This window comes from Drosophila erecta, unplaced genomic scaffold (genome assembly GCF_003286155.1).
Source record: "Drosophila erecta strain 14021-0224.00,06,07 unplaced genomic scaffold, DereRS2 tig00000126-arrow-pilon, whole genome shotgun sequence".
Lineage (NCBI taxonomy): Eukaryota > Metazoa > Arthropoda > Insecta > Diptera > Drosophilidae > Drosophila > Drosophila erecta.
The window spans coordinates 13,074,692-13,098,463 of NW_020825209.1; the positions used below are offsets into that span (position 1 = coordinate 13,074,692).

At 40.2% G+C, this 23,772-nt stretch overlaps 2 protein-coding genes across 4 annotated transcripts; one reads left to right on the forward strand and one right to left on the reverse strand.

Moving 5' to 3' along the window:
• Nucleotides 1–449: 449 nt before the first annotated feature.
• On the reverse strand, nucleotides 450–2,513 carry LOC6551490. Its single transcript, XM_001978438.3, has one exon. It carries the CDS (start codon nucleotides 2,204–2,206, stop codon nucleotides 1,268–1,270), a length of 939 nt encoding a protein of 312 aa, XP_001978474.2. The 5' UTR covers nucleotides 2,207–2,513; the 3' UTR covers nucleotides 450–1,267.
• An 862-nt stretch (nucleotides 2,514–3,375) lies between these two features.
• On the forward strand, nucleotides 3,376–22,869 carry LOC6551491. Of its 3 annotated transcripts, none has more exons than XM_026981730.1 (9): nucleotides 3,376–3,492; nucleotides 3,967–4,260; nucleotides 13,831–14,361; nucleotides 16,700–17,763; nucleotides 17,831–17,929; nucleotides 17,999–18,115; nucleotides 18,177–19,130; nucleotides 20,041–20,100; nucleotides 20,166–22,869. In XM_026981730.1, exons 3-9 carry the CDS (start codon nucleotides 14,182–14,184, stop codon nucleotides 21,127–21,129), a joined length of 3,438 nt encoding a protein of 1,145 aa, XP_026837531.1. In that variant the 5' UTR covers nucleotides 3,376–3,492; nucleotides 3,967–4,260; nucleotides 13,831–14,181; the 3' UTR covers nucleotides 21,130–22,869. The 3 variants fall into 3 exon arrangements, with proteins under 3 accessions (XP_026837531.1, XP_001978475.2, XP_026837532.1); XM_001978439.3 differs by having other exon boundaries at nucleotides 3,835–4,260; nucleotides 20,166–21,567; XM_026981731.1 differs by lacking the exons at nucleotides 3,376–3,492; nucleotides 3,967–4,260 and adding an exon at nucleotides 13,407–13,732 and having other exon boundaries at nucleotides 20,166–21,129.
• Nucleotides 22,870–23,772: the final 903 nt, after the last annotated feature.

The window sequence follows — 23,772 nt, forward strand, 5'->3', positions numbered from 1 at the left end:
AAAACAATTGATAAACGTATTTAGACAGGAGAAAAACAATTTGAAATTTCGACTAGAACTTAATGGTTACACTTTATTAATAATAATTAGCATAATATATATATATAAATATATATCATGTATATATCATGTGGGCCCGCGCGGAGGAGTCTACTATCCGTCTAAGGAAATGGGCGTGGGATGGGGCTTAGGACATGTATAAGGATAAGGATAAGGTCTAGGGAAAGTGGGCGGTTGGGTGACGGCTGGGGAAGGAAGGATTGCGTGCTTTAACAAATATTGCGTTATGTGCCTGGCAACGGGCAACGGATCATGTGTGTATGCTCCAAGTATATACATATATATATATATATATATATATATATATATATATATATATATATATATATATATATATAAATATACATATATATGTATAAATTTGTATATATACATATATTTTTATGGGGGCTGCCGAGTGTGTATGTATATATCATATCCTTATGTGAGTGGCGTAGTCCGTTTTGGGTTACATGCCTTTACCAACTACACACACATATGGGGGTTGTTCGTCGCCAGGGTGCCTCAGTTGTGGAAAAATACGATTTTTTGAATGTTATAGCAAGTTTCGCCCGAGGATTTCCTCGAAAGGCACTTGTTGCCTCGTCCATCCGCGATGCTCAATAATTATTTTTATAGTTTTTCGGGTTTCTTCTTTTTAAGTTTGGGAGGTATACCTCAGTCATTGGCGATTTTTCCCATAATTTTTATTTACAGTGAGGCACCCTGGCGTTGTAAGCTTCCTTTTTCCTCGGGGAGTGGGGGCATTACTGCCTTTTTTGGGGGCTCTATATGTGTGCTATGACTATGGTAGTGCATGTGTGTGGGTGTGGGTATGTGTGGTTTTTGTGTCGTGTGTGTATACATATCGTACGAATATAATGCATGCATTATAAAAATACTTTACTTTACGATTACATTACGTTACTTCATGTTAATTTTTAACTTAAAAAAAAAAAATTGCCTGGCTTTAATCCTAGAGTGCCTGCAGCAGCCCATTCATCTGCTAATCCTCGAGAATCCTCCTGGTTTCGGACTGGTTTCCATATCTCATTCTTTTTTTTCTTATAGGCTGTATACAATATATATATAATTTGTGGATGTGTCTGTGTTCCTCTGCCGATCCTGGCCAGCTTTTCGTGCTGCTCGGCCCAGCTGCTCTGCCGGAGAGCCAGCTCCAAATGGGCGTCTTTGCCTGATGCCAGGCCAACCGATATACGATCCTCCATTAGTAACCCTTTAGCCTGTCGGCCAGCGGCGGCTTGATAACCTTGGGCGCACTGGCCCGGGCGATTCGCATCCGTTCGGCGGCTTTGGCCAGCCGCTTCTTGCGCTCCTCGACGGTTTCCGAGGCGCGGCGCAGTCGTTGCCGCGCTGCATTCTTCATCAGTCTTAGGGTTCTTTGTACTTCCGTTTCATTCTGGCGGCGCACTCGATTCGCCTCCGCATTCTTGGCCAAACGCACGCGGTACTCGGCCTCCGATTCCTTGGCCCGTTTGTCCCGCATCCGGGCGGCGTTTCTCTCCAGCCGCCTTTCCCTAGCCTCAATCGATTCGTTGCTTCTCCGGCGGGCGGCCTTTTGCGCTCTCGAGGATTGACCCTGCTGCGTCACTGATTGCTGAGCGCTGAGATGCGGAACGCCAAGATTGGCAAGACCCGGGACGCCACCAAGTTGTCCGGCCTCGACCACAACGCCGGCGGACAAATGGTGATGCAGGGGATGCTGCTGCTGGAGGACCTCCTGGTGGGGATTGCCCTGCTGTTGCTGCTGCTGATGGGGATTGCCCTGCTGTGCGAAGTTGTTCTCTAGGCTCAGCACCGCCGTTCCAGACGCACTGCCACCGCTGTTCGCTGCACTTACTGAGGCACTGGCTGCTGTTCCTGCGGTTCCTGAACCAGTTCCCGAACCGGACACGGATACGGAGGTGGCAACGGATGAGGCAACGGCTGCCGCAGCGGCCGCCGAACTCGTATAGTTGTTGTACTCTAGGAGGCCACGATTGCCCGAGTAGAGGGCATGGTGCATGGGACTCTCATAGCTGAGATACTCCGGCTTGATGAAGAACGGATCGCGGGTGGTGAGCGTCGCCGTTGGCGAGTTGAGGAAGTAGAGGCGACTGTGGTGCTCGGTGGTAATGCTCCCTCCGCCACCCACACCCGCTGACATCGGGGGATTTGGTGCGCTCGCTCGCGACTCGCCTTTGGGATCCGGTTTGTGGTGTTTGTGGTGGTTATTCTTTGGCGGCAGTCAGGTCCTTCCGTGGTTCCACCGTGGTTCGCCCTTTTTTTCTTTTCCCGCGCGCCGGGAATTAACACAATTAACTGGCCTGGGCAAAAAAAATGTGGCGAGTAAACAACAAAAGCGACATAACTAATCAATATGGAAAAAAGCTGCGGATCTGGTCCAAAATAGCTTTAAAAATAGCTTTCAATTATTTCGCGAAAGCTTTCGGCGCAGTGGGGCCGCACATCGAAGACACAATAATACCACAGCCACATTTGTGGCACTCCCCTACTTTACATTTTATTCCTGAAAACAATCCTTAACTGAAATACAAATGCATGATCGTATATCCTTGTGGTTAATTTTAAATTAATCATTTTGTACTACACATGTTTCAATTTTTTATTTTAGAAAACTTTTAGTTAAAACAAAATTTATAAATTTATAAAAGTGACATTTTAAATTTGAATTTGAAAAATTTGTTGAAAAGTTGTATATGTTTATCATAAAGCACTGCAATATTTTTAACAAGTTTAAGGTTTGAATATCGTTTTACTAGATAACGTTTTGTCATTCTTTGTTAGCTTAATATATTTTCAAGGAAATGCGAAAATTTTGATTGCTTGCATATACGGGCGTTTTATTACAATGTTCGTTGATTAACATCATACCCCGCTTTCATTTTAATTTTGGTATCCAGAATTTCAACCACATACAAGATTATGTTAATTTATATTCAGTGCTTGCATTATACATATTTCGTCTTTGAGCTTGGTATCCCATAATAATAATTATAGTTGAGCTCTTAAGCCGCTTCGAACCGCGTGACGTCACATCCAACGCGTTGCGGTTGTGCGTAGAAATGCGGGCGTGCAACACACTTAGTTGCTTTATGCCAGGCCCTCTTCACGAAGTAAATCATTTTATAATACACTACAAAGCAATGCCATTCAAAGAACTACAGTTAAGTTATTACAATATTAAATATATTGTCATCAAAAAAAAAAAGATTTAAGACATTTCATAACGGCATATATAAATAAATTGTGCTGTAACACTAGCCGATAAATAGTGACACGGGCGGCGATGTCGGCTCACGCGGGCATCTCTGGTAGTTGAGTGAATGAATGGTGGAATGACAGCACACGCCATGTTGTACCGCATTTTTGTTTTGGTTCTCGACGTAAACGGACGTGTGTGCTCGTGTTATGCGGCGCCAGTTGGCACAGGTAGCGTAGTTTACCTTTGCCGCTCTACAAAAGTCAAATAACAATAATAACAACGACGACGATAATCGCAAAAGCAACGACAACTGCAACAATAGGCGCATTCTTAATTGTGTTTACCTTTGATTGTCATTCGCCAGCGATTTACACACACACGCACACACAGGCACATAGAGATAAACATACATTTTATAACTGCGATTTGACTGCGTGCGTGTTTCGTCGCGTCCCCCCTCTGAGCCACAACGACCAGAACACCCCGCCCCCTTTACGCTCATCCTTTTTGTTTGTTTGTTTGTTTTTGGTTCTCGTTCTCTCGGGTTTTCCTTCAATTGGAATGTGCAGCGAAAGGATAGGCATGAAGAAAAGCCAAGCGCAAAGCAAATGAAAAGCGAAGAACAAATCAGATTCGAGCAACGGTATTCAAATTTATATAAGCACTAACATAATTAACTATTCCCGCATACAAACATACAGAGACAGACAGACATTCAAGGCAACTACTTCAAAAAGCAGTTAATAATAAATACAACAATTTTACACATTCACATTCCATTTTGATTCTGTTGTGTGTGAAAAACTTATAAGAAAAGCAACAAAAACAACGCGAAACCAACGGCAAATAACAAAAGTATCAAACACAACAACAGTAAGCAGCAGCAGCAACAAAAACAGCATTGGCAGCAAACAGCATAGCAAAGCAGCGAAGTCAACGTCAAAGAAGAAGAGGAAGAAGCAAGATAAATACATAGCAATTTCGACTAAATAAAGGTATGTGCGACGACGATTTTACTTGACTTTATTATTACTATACTACTCGCTAGAGCGAGAAAGCCATACATACTACATACATACATATATACAATCAGAGGCAAACACTCATGCACACACATTTTCATTATTAGTTTAACTCTTCAATTTATTATTGTTATTATTGCTATTGCTATTGCCTTTCTATCCCCGTCCCGCTCGCACGCTCCTTCTGCTCTCCTTTTGCGCCGCTCTGTTCTCTCTCTCACTGTTTTTTCTCTCTCATTTTTCTTGGCCCTCTCTTTTGCTAGTTCTTATTAAAATAGTTACGTTAAATCAGTGCGTTAACTTGTATTCGTGTGTATGTCTGCTGATGTGTCTGTATGTCGGTATCTGTATCTCAGTATGTCTAAAGATTACGTTTTTTGTTCGTTTATTTTTTGAATATGCCTACGAAAATGTTTAAGGCACTGAGCGTGTGTGCGTTTCTCCGTGTTTATTGTTCTTTCGTATTTGATCACCCGCTTGATAAAATAGAGAAAAACAACAAGTCAGGTTAAAATACGACAATGTCGGTATGTTTTGTATCTGTAAGTGCCCTCGCATTTGTATGTATGGGTGCGTTTGTATTGTACATAAATTGAATTAAGTGAAATTTTTGTTGTTGTTTTCGTTAGCGGAAATTTCTACACCGCATGTTCGGCGATCACTAAAAAAAATCTAACTAAAAATCAAACAAGCACACACATGCACAACGGTTTTTCTATGACAGTTCTGATAAGTTATTACTTTGATGTCTGAACAAATTCCGATTGGAATCTCGATCGTTATGCAACATTTGAATGTAGAAGTCTCAAAAAAAAAGATATCGGGTTCCTAAAATTAATTACGTCAAGATACATACATACATAGCTGCCTAATGTTTTTCCCATTAGTTTTGGTTCTTTTTCTGTACTTTTCTAATAATGCGCCATTTACCTAATTGATATTCCAATTGGTTTCAAATTCAAACGTTATTTTGTAGAATAATTATGAATAAAACACAGCTTTAAAGTTAATAGTATGTGTATTGGATCATTTGTCACAAGCTTGTCATTTTATACGAATAAAAAAATTGCCTTGAATCCAATGTTTAAATAGTTTTTTGTTACAATGCCCCAGATTTCATGCCACATGACACTTGTAAGGAAAAATGTAATTGTTCTCTGTTCTGTTTTATTGTTAAATAATTCAATAAATATGAGTTTATTATATTATTAAATCCATCAAACTTGGTAAATTCGAAACAATGATTACAATCTTTCCCATCAGCCATACTTTGCGTGCTTGACAGATAAATGCGATAACTTGATATTCCGCTATTAAAAGGTAAAAGATTCCTGTTTTGTGCGAATGATCATTGCAACCCCTTTTGTGATCCTTTACTTTGTTCAGGCCCTTCCCTTTTTTCTATAGCTGCCTAGCTGGCATTTGCAGAAAAAAGAAGACAAAAACCCACTAGACGAGTGGAGCTGCACATATTTGTTAACATTACCATTACCATATCCCATTTCCAATTTCCAAGCTCGCTTCTCTGTGACTCAGAAACAACAAAAACAACAAGCGGAGCTCAAATAAAAACTGCAACAATAATAAGGCAACACACACACACCTAGTTACAGCTTGGTTCAACATGATAGTGGTGCTTTAAAATCCATATGTATGTACTTTAGTAAATGTTTGTTTAACACTTGAAAAAATACGCCATCGCTTAATAATTTATTGTAAATAAATATGACAATTTGAGATATTGAAATGTTCAAAGCTACATATATTGTTAAACATATATTACATATACTGTTAAACATATATTACATATATTGTTAAACATATATTTTCTAATTTATAACTGTGGCAATATAATTCTTTAAATTTAAACATTCTTCACTTATTTCAATATTTCCAAAACATTACGGTACTACTATTTTTGTGGACACAGCTGTTTGTGGTGGCCCATGCACAGGTACACTCAAAGAAACCAACAAGAAAAACAAAGAGTTGCCGATATGCATATGTAACTACTCGAGTATCATTAAATGCAGATCTCTATAGAAGCATAAAAAACGAAGTCGAAGCAGAGAAGTGACTTTTGAGTGCGGTTTTTTTTCCATATCGTATCGTTTCGTTTCGTTACCAAGACAAGCAGACAAGACACACAGCCAACAATCCATAATAATCTTCCCGTAATTTATAGTCCAAGACAATTTATGTAATTTACAAATACCAAAAACGAAAGAGACGGCAAAAGGCAAAACTAAAAAAAAGGAAAATATAACCAAACGAAAGACGATGAGAGCGAATGCAACTGCTGCAGCGAACTAACGATAATAACAATAACGAATACAAAAAATTTAATAAAAAAGAGAAAAAAACACACTTTGAAAAAAAAAAACATGGCAACACACACGGCAATAGCAATAAACAGCTACAGCAACAACAATAGAGCAGCGTACTAAATAAACAATTCAACAAATTTGATCCGAGGCAAGCACACACAGATACACTCATCCATAAGTCCACTCGCACAGACACACACACACACACACACGCTCGGCAATCATAGACAACTCACACGCACATAAAAATGCATATGAAGAAAATATATGTAGGTATGTTTGAATACAAAATATACGACAAATGTAAGTGCAGTAACAGAAAATAAAGAAAAAACTCAAGAAAAACAGAAAACACAAAAAATGCAGCTAAATCGAAAGACAAAAGCAAAAGGCAAATAAAAAGCAAATACAGTGCAAAGTCAAATGTCGTTTAAGTTCCAAGTTTTTTTTTGCTTTTTTTGTTTTTGCCTCTCAAGTTTGGTGAACGCATTAAATAAGTAAATAGTGTTGGGCCAAAGTCCTAGAACTCGACTATGTGATACCCCTACGAAATTGGGATGTTTTGAAAGCCTTCTCCCGACTACCCACACTCTAGTGTTTTGCAACTGTTGTTTTTTCGAGTATAAGGTGTACTGCATATCATTTAGATTATACAATAACTATAATGCTGAAAACAGGTTTTACAGATACGAATTGCAGCTTACAGAAAACTACATATGAAACGAATCAGAGCTTTTATTGTAAATTTGTTTGTAAATTAAATTAATTAAATTATTATTATTAATTAATTAATTAAATTAAATGGATTCGCCAAACTCCACTACCGTGTTTATGGGCTTAATTTAGTATTAGTTTTAGGAAAATTATAGTATTTGAGATTTCAACAAAAGATGGGTATAGGAATAGGGAGCATCTTGCATGTTTAAATGTGCTACCTTTTCGAGATAATAACCAATCCATCTCTTGATACCCCTTATATCAGAATCAACTATAAAAGTCTGTAGAAAATGTACAACTTGAACCCATAAACTCTCACACACACATATATACATAGAGACAGATGCTAGCTTGAACGTGGTAATTGCATTTATTGCACGTGCCCGTGCTATCTCCTTTGCACCCGTCGCACCCGTCTCCCTCACTCCCACTCGCACACAAGAGTCAAGTAAAGCACAAAATGTAAGGCCATAAAAATATTTTTCAAGTTGTAAACTTTTCTATGCTGCACAGTTTCTTTGGGTTCTTTTCTTCTTTCTCTCTCTGTGGTTTTCCGACGACCAAACCGCACCAAACGATCTCCTCCCCATTCAGCCAGAAACCCCTCGCCCACCCAGCTACAGGGTATCAATCAAGCGAGCTCTTGCGGTTGGAGGATTTCCACTGCGATTCCCCTTGGTACGAACAAATGAGGTCAAAATAATAGTAACCCTGTTCTCATTGTCGATCCAATTTACTGAATTTTTATATATTTAAATTCTTGCAAGAAAGTGTCAAAGTAATTCTTCTCAACATGTACATTCATTGCTCAACAGGGTTATATCTTAGAATTAATGTCACGAGAAATTTAAACGAAAGGTCAAGGATCACGTATATCTTATAGTTTAAAGGCAGTTGTTATACACATGCATAGGTACTTTATTGCACTAGATCTTCAAGTTTTAGAGATTCCACAGATAGCTCCGTCAATTCTTCGTATTATCGAAATAGGTTTCTTCCGGTTATAGAAGACTATTCCCTCCCTATTCGTAAGGCTCCTATTATGTTGAACACATCTGTTTGTGTGTTGTATATATATTTTTTTTTGCAACGCTGTTGGAAGATGTGAAGAGAGGGCGCTACATCTTTGATGCTTTTATGGGCAAGTTTGCTGCATATGAAACTTGTCTATTGAGCGCGCCTGGTTCTTTCTTCTGGCTGTTTTCTTCTCTAGCTTCTGGGTTCGTGGTTCTTTCGTATCGGTGTTCTTCGGTTCCTCTGGGTTCTCAGTTCTCTGTTTGCTATTCGCTCCTCTCATCTGAGGCTTATCTCTGGTCATTGCCAAGTTTTTTCATCTAGTTCTTGGCCTGGCTTTTTCCCCTTGTTCCCAGTTTTGATTCCTGTTCTTCTCCTGCCGTCTTCTCAAGCTGTTTCTTTTCTTCTCGGCACTCCCACCCGCCCACACGCAATTCCTTTTGTGGAAGCGGTCGGTTGACTTTGTTTACAGCCCGTCCATATCGCTATTTTTTTTATTTTTTTTTGTTTTGTACTTAATATCCTCGCTCTCCATCATCATCATCATTGCCGTAATCTTCATTATCAGCGAGCTTCTATTTGTTTGCTCGAATCTTTGCTTTGCACGCATACCTTTGGTCTTAGTCTTCAGTTTCTTCAATTTCATTTTTTGTCTTGTGTCCAGTTCTGTAGAATTTTAATCGCAATATTTATTTGGGTGTTTCTGCGAAACGAAACCATCAGCATTTATCTAGGGTTTGTTCGGTCGTATCTGTGCATTCAATATCGGGGCATAGTTGGGTAAAATTGTTTACATAATCAGATAAACCTGATACCACCGGGTTCAGCTATCGATATCGAGCGACTATCGAAATTAATATCTCACCAACTGACGGCAAGGAAACAAACAAAACATACAAACGAACGGGCGACACATTCCAATCTTCTCTTTAATTTGTGTATTATGGTTGAACTTGCAGATGCTTGTAAGTGCACATTTCCTCACACAGACACGCCGGCCACTGTAATCACTGATGTGTGTGTGTGTATGTGTGTGCTGGTGTGTCTTCTTCCGGAGCTATTGTTATTGCAAGTACACGTAAAATTATTGTTCACGTCGCACATTGTCGTGAGTTTGTAATTACCAACCTCACCTCACCTCGATTTCCCATCTCTTTACCGCCGACCGTTCATAAGCGGTCTCAATGTGCAGCACAGTGGTCGCTGGCTAAGTGAAACCACCTGTTTCGCTGACGTGTAGATAAGAAAAGTTTCAAAATAACAAGAACAACAAGCCTAACACGCCAATGCTCTGGAAAAATAATATGCCTAAGATTACCTTATCTTGGATTTCAATAAGAAGTCATTGCAAAACGTCTCCAACCTAAACGAAAAGATCATACATACATACATGCATACACTTTATCGGATCGAAACAGCAAAACCTTCTCTCTGTTACACAAATACAATATAGTATATTATATTAAATATACCCCATTCTCCGGACAGTGCCGAGTATTAAAATAATAAACACATCTGGAAATCGGGCCTTGCAATCAGTATATCATTATTTATTAATGGTGTGAGTTTCATTAACAAATTCCCACTTGTAAACCAGAGAACGGGTTAGTGTAAACAAGCAATAGATCCTATCGTGTTTATAGGAACATATTTTATTAATTTTTGATTATCATATTGAATTGGAATTGGTAGAGTTGAACAACTCGAACGTGTTTAAGAAGCAATTTGAGAGACATCACTGTAGTTGGCCATGCAGGTTTATATGTCTGTATAAGTTGTAGATACGAATAATCATATTCTTTTCGGTGGCATTGCATAATCAGTATAATCTCTTTAGCTTGCACCCCCCCTCCCCCCTCACCACAGCTTTCGGCTTTCTTCTCTTACATCTGTCTCCCTATCTTCCAGCTGGCCGTATCTTTCTTTTTGCTCTCTAAATTGTTGCATGCAGGATTCTCAACTTAATTATGAACACACCAATTTGTTATGCAAGGCCATGGAGGGGCTTTCTTGCACATATTCCCCGCTACTTCTTGTTCTTGATCTGTGATCTTCAGATGGAAAGTAGCATACAAAAAAATAATGCTGGTGAGCTTACAAAAGATTTTCCCACTTCTTGTTCTTCTTGTGCTTATTATTTGGAATACTTTCTAAGTCAACGACAGCATTTAGAATTTATCCAGTACTTTGCACACACGGTACGAATACCGATAAAAGAGTTTACTTTGTCATTGCGCGTTCTGTCTTCAATTCTTCTAGATGTGCTTCTTCGTCTTCTCGGCGTTCTTGTGCTCCTATTCTGTTCTATACCATTCCATAGCCGTCCGCAAATATGCTCACAAATATTAAATTCAGTATGGTACGGTACGGTATGGTATAGTATATCTGTATGTATGTATCGTAAAAACCCACCATCTACCGCCCACCTCCCACCGCCCCCTTGTAAGTTGGTCGTTCGTGTGCGGTGTATAAATTTTCTGTGGAACTGTACAATAGCTAAAATAATCATAAAAAAGAAATAACAAAGTTTTAAGTCCCACAGTGTGAGTGGAGGTAAACCAACAAGCACAGGCAACCAACACACATGTTTCTCCCTGGGATATATGGGATAGTAAGTGTAAGTAGTGTGTATTTGCTTTTCTCGGCGCGACTTCTTGAATAGTTGTAGAGTAAAGTTGTTCAGTTCAGTTCAGTTCAGTTGAGCTGAGCTGAGTTGAGTTAAGTTGAGTTCGGTTTGGTTTCGGGTTCGGGTTCGTTGCTGTTCGTGTTGGGGTTCGCCTCGGTTCGTTTGGAGCCTCGACTTCGGCTCTACAAATTGAAGTCTTTCCCTCCCTCCCTCCCTCTCTCACTCTATCTCTCTCTCTTTCTCTCTCTCTCTCTAGTCTCCTAGTCTTGTCTTTGTGCAGAAGCAGAAATCTCGAGTTTCTTGACTTTTCTGCCTGCTTTTCCGCTCGACTCTTACGCACTACACAGCTCTACCTCCCACCTCCCCCAAAAACCCCCTTCTCATGAGTAATAAGCATTTCGTTTGTTATAAAGTTTTTTTCTTTCTTGCTCCGTATTCCATACATTTCCTCATATGTGTAAAACCGCGACGTTTCCCACCACCATAGCTCCGCCCCCCCTGGTCAACATCGTGGGTCTTTATATGGGTTTCATTTTATTTAATTTTTATTTTAAACTTAAACAATGTCTTGCTCTGACTTGAAATGGCAATTGATAGAGGTGGAAGCGAGAGGGATAGCTCCATATGCGGGCCGCTTACAGAGGACAGACATGAAAACTATTCATATACAGTCGAACTTCCATAATTCCAACCACCATCTGTCTCATAGAAATTCAAGTTTCTTTTAAAGATTATTTATGGAACGCAAACAAGTTTTGTTTCTCGAATTATTTGTAATAAAAAAAAAGTGGTTCCAGTTTTATAGTGTACGGACGCTTTGACTTTGACATTTTTGTACTTTGATTTCGTTATAAAGTAACTGTATTAATTTAATATTTTAATTTACTTCAAATGACGGCTCTGAAATCGTATGTTCCAAAGAGCCTTGGTAGGACACTGTAAAGTATGCAGTGATATTTGCAAACTTTGTTTCGGGCATTTTTTTAAATTTATTTTTAAAAGATTTGTATACGTGTAGTGTTAATTATTGTACCTTCAGGCAGCCTAAACAATTATTTATTGAGGAAGGCTAATTGGTAATACTATTGCATTGGACATAACTTAAACTTACTTACTTAACGTAACTTATTTGCAAAGATACATATTTTAATTTCAATATTTCAATATTTATTGACAACTTATATTAAAAATTATTCACGACAGGGGTCTAGATGAGAGATACTGTGGGTGGAGTCTTTTTGTCGGGCAGTATGAAATTGTACTGTGTGATACTAAGATCTATGATAATGTAAAGAATGTTGGTTACGTTTGAAATGAATTTATTGTTTGAAAATTTAATATCCTGCAGTGGATATTAAATATACTATCTGAAACTACTAATTTAATATTCATGATATTTGCGTTAAGGTTACAGAAGATCGACAACGATCACATCTTGGCAGGCATTATGTTTCTTCAGGGAGTGGGAGGCGGCGGGGTTTAGCACTCGTTGTACAAATATGTATTGCAAATTGCTTTGGTCTTTTTACCAGTTCCAGTTTCCAGGTGCTATTCCCCTCTCTTGTTCGCTCTGGCTCTCTGTGCATCATTATGCGAGAGCTCATTCTTGTTCTCTTTCCCCAATGCAGATGGGGAAAAAAGAGAGATCGCGCAGAAGATCAAAACTGAATTTCAATTTGCAAACTCATGTGCCTAGGATTCTTAACCCCCCATTGCCCGCACATAGACTGCGTTTTTCTTGTTGTTGTTTTTGTTGTTCTCTTCTTTTTCTTTTTTGGGATATGATTTTTTGCAAAAAGTTCTCGGGAGGCGAAACTGGTTGAGAATTTTTGCATTCCATTGCTGAACTTGAATTGCATTTGGAATTTGTTCTTAGTTCTCCGTGCTGTGTTCCACGCATTTTCCATTTCCGTTCGTTCACCTTGTTCTTTTTAGTAGTTGTGGGGGGTTTCAGGTTGAGAAGATGGGAAGATGGGTAATGGGGGGAGGTAAATGGAATGGAAACGCCGATAGTTCGATGACTTTGCGGCTGGCTTATCGATGACGCTGGTGATTTATTGATCGAGATGTGTTTATCGATGGAGCGAATATGGCGAACTAAAACTTAATTGCTCAACTAAATTACAGCAATTTTTCCCCATTCCATAATGTGAAAAAGAGAGCGAACATGAATTTATCGTACTTTGTGTGCTCTGTCTTCCGCCCTATCTTGTCTATAACCCCCCCGAACCTCACCTCCCCACCCCTTAATTTCAACTTTGTAGATATAAAGTTTTATTTCATTTCGTTTCGTTACGATTTTGCTATTATTATTTGTTCGTGTCTCACTGTCGCTGTATCTGTGAGATACCCCCGTTGTAATAGTGTGCGTGTGAGAGTGTGTGTATGAATGTTATTTTTTAGTTTCGACTTGTTTTCTTTTGTGTAATTTTATTTTCGTATGTGCCTGTGTGTGTATCAAGTTCATAACTTTTGTATAGAGGCTACGACAGTAAGAATTGTTTTGTTGTCGCTGCTGTTGTTTTTGTTGAAATCCACACAATAAATATATGCTTGTACGTATGTTTGTACGCAGGGGGGGCAAGGAGAATGCTTGTATCAGTGTGCCATTGTGTTGGCATAACTGTGTGTGTGCCTGTGTGTTTTTTTTTTTTTTGTGTTTTTCACATTTATTTTCTAGTTTGCTCGCTCAGTGTTTTGTTAACTCTTATTTAGTTTTCTTTGCGTTTTGAACGTCGTTGCTTTTGTATCATACGTCCATGTGTGTATATATTCTTGTTTTTTTCGTACACACATATTTCGTTTATGCCCCATTATTAATAAATAGTTTTCTTGTTCTGCTCTGCATTCCCATTTCAGTTTACCAAACGTCGTCGGTATAATCGCAACGTTTCTTTCCTGCGTTTCGGATTCTCCGTGCGTTAGTTCTTCATTCCGTTCGTTCCGCGTGTTGCTCTCTCGCGTGAGAGTGCCACTTGTTGCCGGTACTCTTCATCCCATCAATCCATCGATACTGCACTTGGTAACTGATTGATCTGGTCCACCCACTGGCGGAGATTAGCGGTACGACAACGCTCAGTGGAAGCAGAAGGACCCAGAACCATTGGAAGGCATGCAGTTGATGGCCGGCGGTTACTCCTGTTACTCCTGCAGCAGCTCCTCCATCTCCTTTGATTCCAGTTCCAGTTCCCTCCGTTCCAAACTCTCGCGATGGAGAGCGAACAGCAGCAGGAGGTTGTGGGCGGAAGTGCGTCACTATGTCGCATCTGCATCACCACCCATCAGCAGCAGAATAACACCACCACATCACCCACAGCCAACCTGCCAATGATACCCATCTTCGGCGAGGATGCGCTCTGGCAGAAGATTACCACGCTGGCCAACGTCAAGGTGAGTGGCAATCGTAGAAAAGGGAGTCAAATGGAATGGGGCCCACAGTAAAAAGGGGAGCAATCCAAGCACCAAGAAATCCGAGCGGAAAAGCAAGCAGGTGACAAAGAAGAAGCGGGTGAACCAAAGGTCAAGAATTGCAGACATCCCATACAGTAGTTACACAAAATAAAGTTCAGAGCTATAAAGTATTGCAACGTACTATAAAGTAGTTTGGCCCAAGTCTAGAAAACTACACAAGCAGGTTTAACTAAAGTACATGAAGTTTGTAGAGCAAGTCTTATAGGTTAGGTTTCCATTTACATAGACCTCTTATCATCTTCAGATGGTAAACTTTTTGATAAGAAATGTTTTAGGGCCGCTTTTATAATGGCTGATCAAAATAAACTAGCACGTGGTGTAGACTAATATTCATAAAAACGTTCATTCCACAAGGGGTAATTTTTTATATAATTCCTCAAGCATTTTTAAATTCAACGAAAGTTCTTGGGCTAGCGACCACTGTAGTTATTGATTTTGATGTTTTGCTGCGAATAGCTTGTTTTATTTTCTATCCCATTGATTCTGGAGAGCTTTTCGAGCTGTTTGCCTATAAAATCGATCCTAATTTGTATTCCACACATACATATGTATGTATGTTCATGCCATCAACGTTTCCAAGAGGGCTTAGAATACTTCAAAATCAAAACACATGCAATGGCAGGAAGCAAATTGTGTTTGGTCTTATTCCATTTTGGCCAAAGTATTCGCACATGCATAGTTGAGCTGAAAGATGTTTTTAGGGTGTCTGTATTTTTTTTTAACGAGGTGTGTCGACAATTGGGCACACTGTTTGTGTGTAATCCAAGATTGTTGTTGTGTTCTTCTTCGTGGAATACTAAAACTAAAAAAAGCAAACACATGAAAGTTATTCACACCAACACAGACGCTCGGCGTATTTATTATTCATATTAATTTTCATACACATTCGCCCGTACGTATATAATATATCTTATATCTTATATCCGAGCCACATAAGTGTGTGTGTAATTTGGAATCAGTTTTCATTGCTTTGTCTTGTTGCTCCACTCCTCTTTGGCCATTTATTCTGTTTGGTGTTTATTTGTTCGGTGGAATGGTTTCGGCTTCGGCTTTGGTTAGTTTATTTTATTCATATTGTGTATTGTGTATACAATTTTTCAACGAGCATTTCATATTTTTTCCGTTTGCCGTTCGATGGAATTTCTTGTGGGTCTTGTCTTCGGATTTTGTATTTCTTCATTTCATTTCGTATCTTTTCGTTTCTCTACTCTGTCTTGTCTTGGCTTTTGTAAAATAATTTACCGTTTGAATTGCTGTTTAGAAGTGTTTGCTTGTATGTTTGAATGTTTGTATGTGCTTGGCTTAATTCCATACATTTTTCCTTTACTTAACTTTACAATCTTGGCTCTCTTGACTCTCTTTCGCCAGCTCTTCCTAATCTCTTTCGCTCACGTACACGAAAAGAAACAAATAGTATAATAGATAATATATGGCACTACTCTACGTAGTGGTATACATATAGATTATACAAACAAAACCATTATTCATTTTAAAAGATATCAACATTTTTTTGAGTAGCGATGGGATTTGAACTCGGTCCTTGAAATAATATAGAAAATGTGTAATAATGGAGCTGGTACTTTTCGCTCTGTGTATTCGCTCTTTGCCCATTTTCCACTTTATGTTCGGCTTAGACGTTCGTTGGCCCCTCGATTCTGGGCTGGTAAGGGGTAAAGTAAGGGGTAAAGTGAGGGGCGGCACGTGAATGTGAATGGGGTGGCTCTGTGTGTTTCCCTCGCCTGTATGTCTTCGGCCCCTTATTCGCATTTGGTGCTTTTACAATTCATGTGCATATTTCAATTTGATTTTCTCCTTATGTGTTTTTCCTTAACCGTTGAAATGCTGCAATTTTCTGGTTTATTTGTGCAATTTTCCCACTTGAGTAGATTATGTTGCCAATTCAAGGAATTTTATGTTGTCATTGGGCATTCGTGAGGTCTGTTTGCAATCTGGCAACGCCTGGCAGTACCGTTGTCCTTCAATTTAGATATGTATATTTTACAAGTTAATGTAAGATACATCTTTATTAAATCTTGACAATATTTTTAATGTAGCAGTTAATACTATGTATTATGAACAAATTTGAAAATCGACCATTTCCGTTTGTACTTATGAGCAATCAATTAATTACATCGAGCTTTGTAAATTGATAACCAGTATTTTTCCATCAATCTGGCAGTTTAGATTGCTGTTACATTTGGCAGAGGTTAAATTCGCATTTAAAGCATATTTTTGCATTTTATTTTGTACATTTCAGATTAGCAAAAACGACACCCTACCGCAACAGGTGTGCGTCGGGTGTGCTAAGACGGCCATATCGGCCTGCGTGTTCAAGAAAAAGTGCGAGGAGGCGGACAGCTTTTATCGCCAGCAACTGAGGCTCCAGAAGATCGAGGGCGCAGATCCGCTGGAGGCGAGTGCTGCTACCGATCAGGCCAAGAGCAGCGGCTGCAGCAGTGGCAGCGGGAGCAGCAGCGCCAGCGGAAGCGGCAGCAGTTCCACCAGCAGCAGTTCCTCCTCCGATGACGAGGACGAGGACAATGACCAGGAGCACGATAACGACAATGATGTCGTTGCTAGCGAAGCACAAAAGCGCCTCCAAAATGGTCATGGACAGGCGATTAATGGTCATCGAGGGGATGAAGCTGATGAGATCCACGATGAGATTGATGACCACCACGAACCAGGCCGTGATGCCGGTCGAGAAGACGAACTCCTCCGAAACGGCATGGAGTTGACGGAGACAAATCACGAGGATGACAATGATGTGGAGCAGATCAATCCTTTAAATCAGCATCATAACGACGATGGCGAGATAACTGGCCATGGCGGTCATCCCAAGGAGCCCTTCGACTTCAACTCCATTCGTCTGATGCAGGAGTATATGCAACATCAGATGAACAAGTTTCCCAATGGCTCCGCCACCGGTCCGCCGGGTCATGACTTGGATCTCGATCTCGACCAGCAGCACCACGACGGCGACGATGATGAGGATGAAGAAATGTCGCTGCCGCTTATACCCGAAATTGAGTTGATTACGCCGGGGGATGAAGCTTCAGCGGATCCGTCAAATCCAAATGATTTGGTTAACGGAGCCGGCGTTGGCGTGGTTCAGGGATTGCAGGAGCCAGGTTTCCAATGCCCCCATTGCTATCAGATCTTCGAGATGAAACAGATCCTCAAGGCGCACATGCAGAGCGTCCATGGAGCACCGGGTCCGGTGTACGAGTGTAGCAATTGCCGCAAGACCTACTTCTACAAGCGTTTTCTGGAGAAACACATACGACGCGGTCGGTGTGTCAAGAAGCGTCGTAATCAAACGTGAGTGTGGTATATTTTCGTTTATCGTTTTTCGTTGAATTATGCATTGTATTTATTGGGTTTTCAGTCGACCGATGCAGTGCTCGGATTGTCATGTCCTCTTCCCCACAGGCCATCATTTGGGTTGGCATAAGCGCACCGGTTGTCCTTCGAAGGCGGCCAAAATGTGAGTGATTTATCGAAAAATAACCACCACTATATGCGAGTGAAAATATCTGGTTCTTCCTTTTAACAGGCCACTGCAACAGCTTTTCAAGCAAAACATTGTGCAGTTTAATAATTTCCCCAAGCGGGTTGCCGCTGGAGGAGCACGCAAGCCCACGGCTCCCGATCTGCACATAAACAATCGCAAGTAAGTTAGAGATATAGCACTTACTTGAAGAACCTTCTTAATTTTTGAATTGATCTTTAAGACTTGGACTGGCCAACAAGAGAAAAGGGCGCACTCGCATCAAGTTGGATGCAAAGAAGATTGCCCTGGCCAAGCAGTTGATATTGCGAGAGGCCACCACGACGGTGATCGCCAACGAGCTGAACATTTCGCGCACCTTCGCCTGGCGCTTGCGCAAAAGTCTGGTAAATGGTGTCAGTTTGCATGAGCGCGTGGTGGATCCATCGCAGGAGGAGCAGCACTTGCAACAACTGCAGCAACAGCAGCAGCACCACCACCATCACCAGCAAATACAGCTGCAGCATCAACAGCAGGATGATCAGCAGCAAGCAGCGGCTGCTGCGGCGGCACATGCGGAACGTGAACGCGAACACCATCATTTGAGTCTACCCTATAGCCACCTCGGCTTGGGTCTTATCAAAGAAGAACGACAGGACAGCGAGGATGAGGAGCATCAGCAGCAACAACAGCATCACCATCCTTCACATCATCAACTGGGCTTGGTGGATGAGTGCGGAGCAGACGAGATCGGAGCTGAGGAAACGGCTGGTTATATGGGCGATGAGGATGCCGTTTGTGGATTGCTTCACAATGGCTACGATCCTGATCCCGATTCGGATCACATTGATCACGATCCCTTCGAGGCCACCGAAAACAACGAGCATCAATCGAATGGCGGTCGGCCGGGATCTGTTTCGCCGGCGCCGCAAATACCGCCGCCAACGCTGGGAAGTTCTGGGTTGCCCGTGCCTGTGCAAGTACATGCTGCAGCGCGACCCGACGTGGAGGTCTATAAACGTCTGCTGGCCGAGTCTCAGCACTTCCCCCACATCGTCAATGCCCAGCAGTTGCAGATGCAGCAACAGCAACGCGAGCGGGAAAGAGAGCAGCGGGATCGCGGGCGAGAGCAACTGCAGCAACAGAAGGCCCACAACGGTGGAATGCCGATGCTAACTCGTTATCCGACATCCGTCATGTAAGACTACATTTTTGTATACCATACACAGTCAAAGTCATAAAAGCCGTTTAAGATTATTTAAGTGCTTATGAAATCGATTTTATTTAAGAAATCATAAATGTATAAATTGGCTTATCGCAGTCATAAATACTTTAGCTTTAATAATATGATTAGCGAGCGTTGGTATCAAATTTTATAGTTTGTGACTTATTTATGCAGTTTTTTGAGCCTAAGCTCGAAATATGATGATCTAAAAGTGGAATGTCATACCTCGCTGAACTCGTAACAAATTTCCAGCCGACTGCCATTCAAAATCACAAATTTAATTTTAATCAATTTTTTTTTTTTTTAATGTGTCAAAAATGTGAAAATTTGCTCAAAAATTAGTTGTTCTATATCCGCCAAAATAAAGGGATCTTTAATACTCTTATTTACAAAACTGTTCAAGACAGTTTACCCATTCGATGCCAAATTATTGTGAAAAAGCGTTCATAAATGAGCAATTTTCTTTCCTTATGACGATTTTCAGATTTTAGCCAAAATATCTGTTTTTTAACATAACACTGGAAAGAAAGATCTAAAGATGGAATGCAATACCTGGTTAAACTCGTTATTAAATTCCAAATCGATTAGTTTTCAAATTGAAGTGTTTTTTTGAGATTGTTTCGTAATATTTAATATCGTATCAAAAAACCGAAACTTCCTTACAAAATTACATCTTTAAATTCCTCCCGAAAATGAGGTATGTGAATTTGAAGAAAATGAAGAAAATTTGGACATGTTAATCCAACAAGTATTTTGCTATGGTTCTCAGCTACCCAAAAACGGTCAACGTTTGTAAAAAATAGTGATAGCAAGAGATAAGATTTATATATACAATTCAAAATAGGCTCAAAATCTAATCGGAATCGTGTTCCCCATTCAATAGGCACGCCCTGCCCGTCAACCTGTCCCTGCGTTCCATGCCCCACATGAACAGCAACGAGAGGTGAGCTTTAAGCAAGTGCTTAACCCAGTGAACACTTCCATTAATTCCCAATTCTCCCTTCGCAGCAATGGCAGCTCCAGCAGCAATACTGCAGCTTCAGTGCCCGTTCCAGGCTCATCTGCAGCCTCGGCGGCTGTTACGCCAACCGGCAAGAAGCCCCGCAAGCCGAACGTCTTTATTGATGACGAGAAGTATGCCATGGCCAAGTTGTTGGTGGCCCAGAACTCCTCCACCATGGAGATAGCCAGGGCGCTCAATGTTTCCCAAATGACAGCCTGGAAAGTGCGCGATGCCATTCTAAAGGGAGTGCCGCTCTCCTATCGCAACAAGCGTTCCGATGGCAGGCATTCGGATGAGTTCAGCGTCAAGGAGCAGCAGCAGCAACAGCAGCATCAGCATCAGCAGCAACAGGAGCAACAGCAACGCCAGCAGGAGATGCAACGACAGCAGCAACAGCAAATGGAGCAAATGGAGCTAATCAAACAGCAACGCCAGCAACAGGAGCTGCTACTTCAACAGCAGCAACAACAACAACAACAGCAACAGCTACGCCACCACACACCAGCGGACACATCACACTATCAGCAACAGCAACAGACGACACCAAAGCTGCTGCATCCTCGCCGCCGTCTGAAGGCCGCGGAACGTGAGCTGCGCGACAAGGAGATCACACGCGAAATACTCGAGCTGATCAAGGAGGACAGCAACATTCAGTACTGGAAGGTGTCGGCCCGCCTGGCCGAGAAGGGTATCAATATATCGCCCTCGTCTGTCTGCCAGAAGCTCAAGTCGATGGGCATCCACAGGCGCTGGAAGCCAGGCGACAAGCCACCCATGCTGGCCATCAGCCAGCTGAAAGCGGCCACAGTGGCGGCCGCCGCAGCGGCAGCTGGCTTGGCCGGCGTCGGCGGTGTCGTTGGTGGCAGTGCTGGACTGGGTGGCAGTAGTTTTGGCCTGGCCGACGATAGCTTCGAGCAGCAGCAGTTCGACATGGGCGGGCCGCACTTTCTCAGTGCCTTCACGCGCTAGACGATCGACCAGAAGTCCTCCCCATATACACCTAGATTTAAATATCACACTCATTGGAGCGGATCAGAATCGTAGGTCAGCAAGTAAGCTAGAGCCAATTTAATTAAGACATTTTGGCTTGGAAATTTTAGATCTAGAACTTTTTTTCACACTTTCAAATGAATTATACAAACCGATCGAAAAATGGTTGATAGGATCAAATTCTAGTAGATACTTTTGAAATAAGAAGAGAAATTAAGAATTTAAGACTTACCATTTCCAAGACAAAAAGTCTATATAGTGTCCGCAATTACGACTTTTGAGTTAAATTAGATATTTTATTCGAGCCACCCAAACCCACATGCATAGATCAGCACAGCAACAACAACTTGTATTTTTTATATAGTATTTGAAAGGGAGAGCGCGCTTGAGATGTATTTGTAATCGATATGAGATAGCATATATTGTATGATTCTGTATTAGATTTATATATCCAATATATATATGCTAAGCATTCCTAGAATGTCACACACAAAAGATAAAAACACGCCCAAAACCACGTTCATTCCAAGTGAGGAAATAATTTCCTTTCTTTAATTTCAACAGCTTCCTTTTTCTCGTCCTCCATCCACACACACTCACATACACTACACCAACACACACTTAGTTGATAATTTGAGTAATCTAATTAATATATTTATTGATCGCATGTCCCTGTGTGTGTGCCTTTCAACTGAGAAATGTATTTAAAGATTTTTACCATGTTTAATTTATTTATTTTACTCACGCACACACACACACACATAAGCAAGCACACATTCAGTACTGAACCATAATTTAGTTAAATTAATGCATCAAACGATTAAATAACAATCAGAACAAAGCAAACGGAAGCAGATCAAACAGCAGCTAGATTGAAAGTTAGGAGAGCTAGCCACATAGCAACATAAGTGCAATTATAAACTAAACCTAAAAATCAAGAAGAATGTCTAACATTATCGTGTAACCGAGACAGAAGATAGGAGAGTGAGATATGGGAGAAAGAGAGGGGAAATCGACTTTTCTATTTAAAATTTAGACACCACTAAACACTTAACTTTCCGCTGAATCGAAACTAAAATATTTGATTATTTTCATTTCGGTTTTAAATTAGTTTAGGTGAATTTAAAAGCAAATTGTTTTTAGATGAAAAACTTGATGTATACATTTCCAAAGACTTACCAAAACTTCGTTAAGGCACAAACAGGCAACAAATTTTAAAAATCAAACGCAAAAGTTCCCTTTTCGGTGGTGTTTTAGTACAAATGTGTAGTTTAATAAAATCCCGTGGGTATGCATTCATGTACTAACTTTCCCATTTTCTGCTTTCTTTCTCCCGATCGTTTTCCATATAGACAGTTACTCCGAATCCATCCTCCAACCAAGCCCCAATTTAAGTAATATAGTTATGGAAACGAGACAAACAAGCGAGCAATGTTAAAAAACTTCGTAGCCAATTGTTAGTAAAAAAATGAGAGAATAACCACAAAAGAACAAAGCGAAATGAATTGAAAATGAAGACAAGTTAAGCCGAGCACTCGGAACTGTATTTATTTACAGCCAATTTTAGGAACATATATATTTTATTATTATTTTTTTTTTCTGTTGTTGCGGATGAACTTGCATTTGTCTGCGATTTATTTTTGTATAGCTTTTAAGGTCGGCAGTTAGAGCGAAAGAGATAGCTAGAGATTGAGAGAGAGATAGAGAGGGCGAGCGAGCGAGCGAGATAGTATTTTTTTTTTTTACATTTTTGTACAATTTAAAATTGTAACTGCTTTTTATCAATCAATCAATGAATGATTCCCTCCCTCCACCAGCCCACACACATACAAAACACACACGCACGTACTGTGCAAAGTATTTTCTATATTCATTACATTACATATAAAAATACCCATATTCAAATATGTACCATTTAAACGCATATGAAACTAAATTTATGAAATAATTTTTTTTGTCGTTTTTTTTTTATCATATTTATTAGCCGCAGCGTATAAAATAGATTTACCATAATGATTACAATTTTTTTGTATGAAAAGCAAAGAATGATGTCTATGAAATATAATTTAATATACATATAAATATATATATATATACATATAATATATATATATATATTTTAAAGCGAATAATAGTAAGGATCCATTGCAAGCAGCATCAACAAATAGAACTGACGTGCCTATGTAGCGATTAAATCTGACTAAACACCCACACACACATACACACACAAACACCTAGAGACTAGCCGATGTAATGCATTAAATAATCATTCCAAAATGTCATCTGAAGGAAAAGTAACGAAAAACAACAAAAAAATGCAAACATTATATATTTTTAAATGAATAAATAATATTTCAAGAATATTTTGTGAAACTTTTAACTCGATGGTTGGAAAATTTAGTTACTGGTCGTACTGTGAAGAGCCTTGCTATTTTTCTGAGTGTAAAGCTGCGCTTGAAAGTGGTTCCTCAAAGTAGGCAACATTTTTATGGCCAAGTTAAGCGGGAAAAAAGCTTTCCAATTTGTTTATGCCATATTTAGCAACAAGAATGCTTAAATCTTTTACGATCATGGGATCCAAGTTAATTATCACGGCATTTTCTGCTGGATCTTTGCTAACCC

Bases quoted from the DNA above. Each gene is read 5' to 3' on its own strand.
- LOC6551490 (XM_001978438.3), bottom strand. From the start codon at position 2,206: ATGTCAGCGGGTGTGGGTGGCGGAGGGAGCATTACCACCGAGCACCAC.
- LOC6551491 (XM_026981730.1), top strand. From the start codon at position 14,182: ATGGAGAGCGAACAGCAGCAGGAGGTTGTGGGCGGAAGTGCGTCACTA. The intron at 17,930-17,998 runs GTGAGTGATTTA...TCCTTTTAACAG, and splicing joins CCTTCGAAGGCGGCCAAAAT to GCCACTGCAACAGCTTTTCA. The intron at 19,131-20,040 runs GTAAGACTACAT...CCCATTCAATAG, and splicing joins CGTTATCCGACATCCGTCAT to GCACGCCCTGCCCGTCAACC.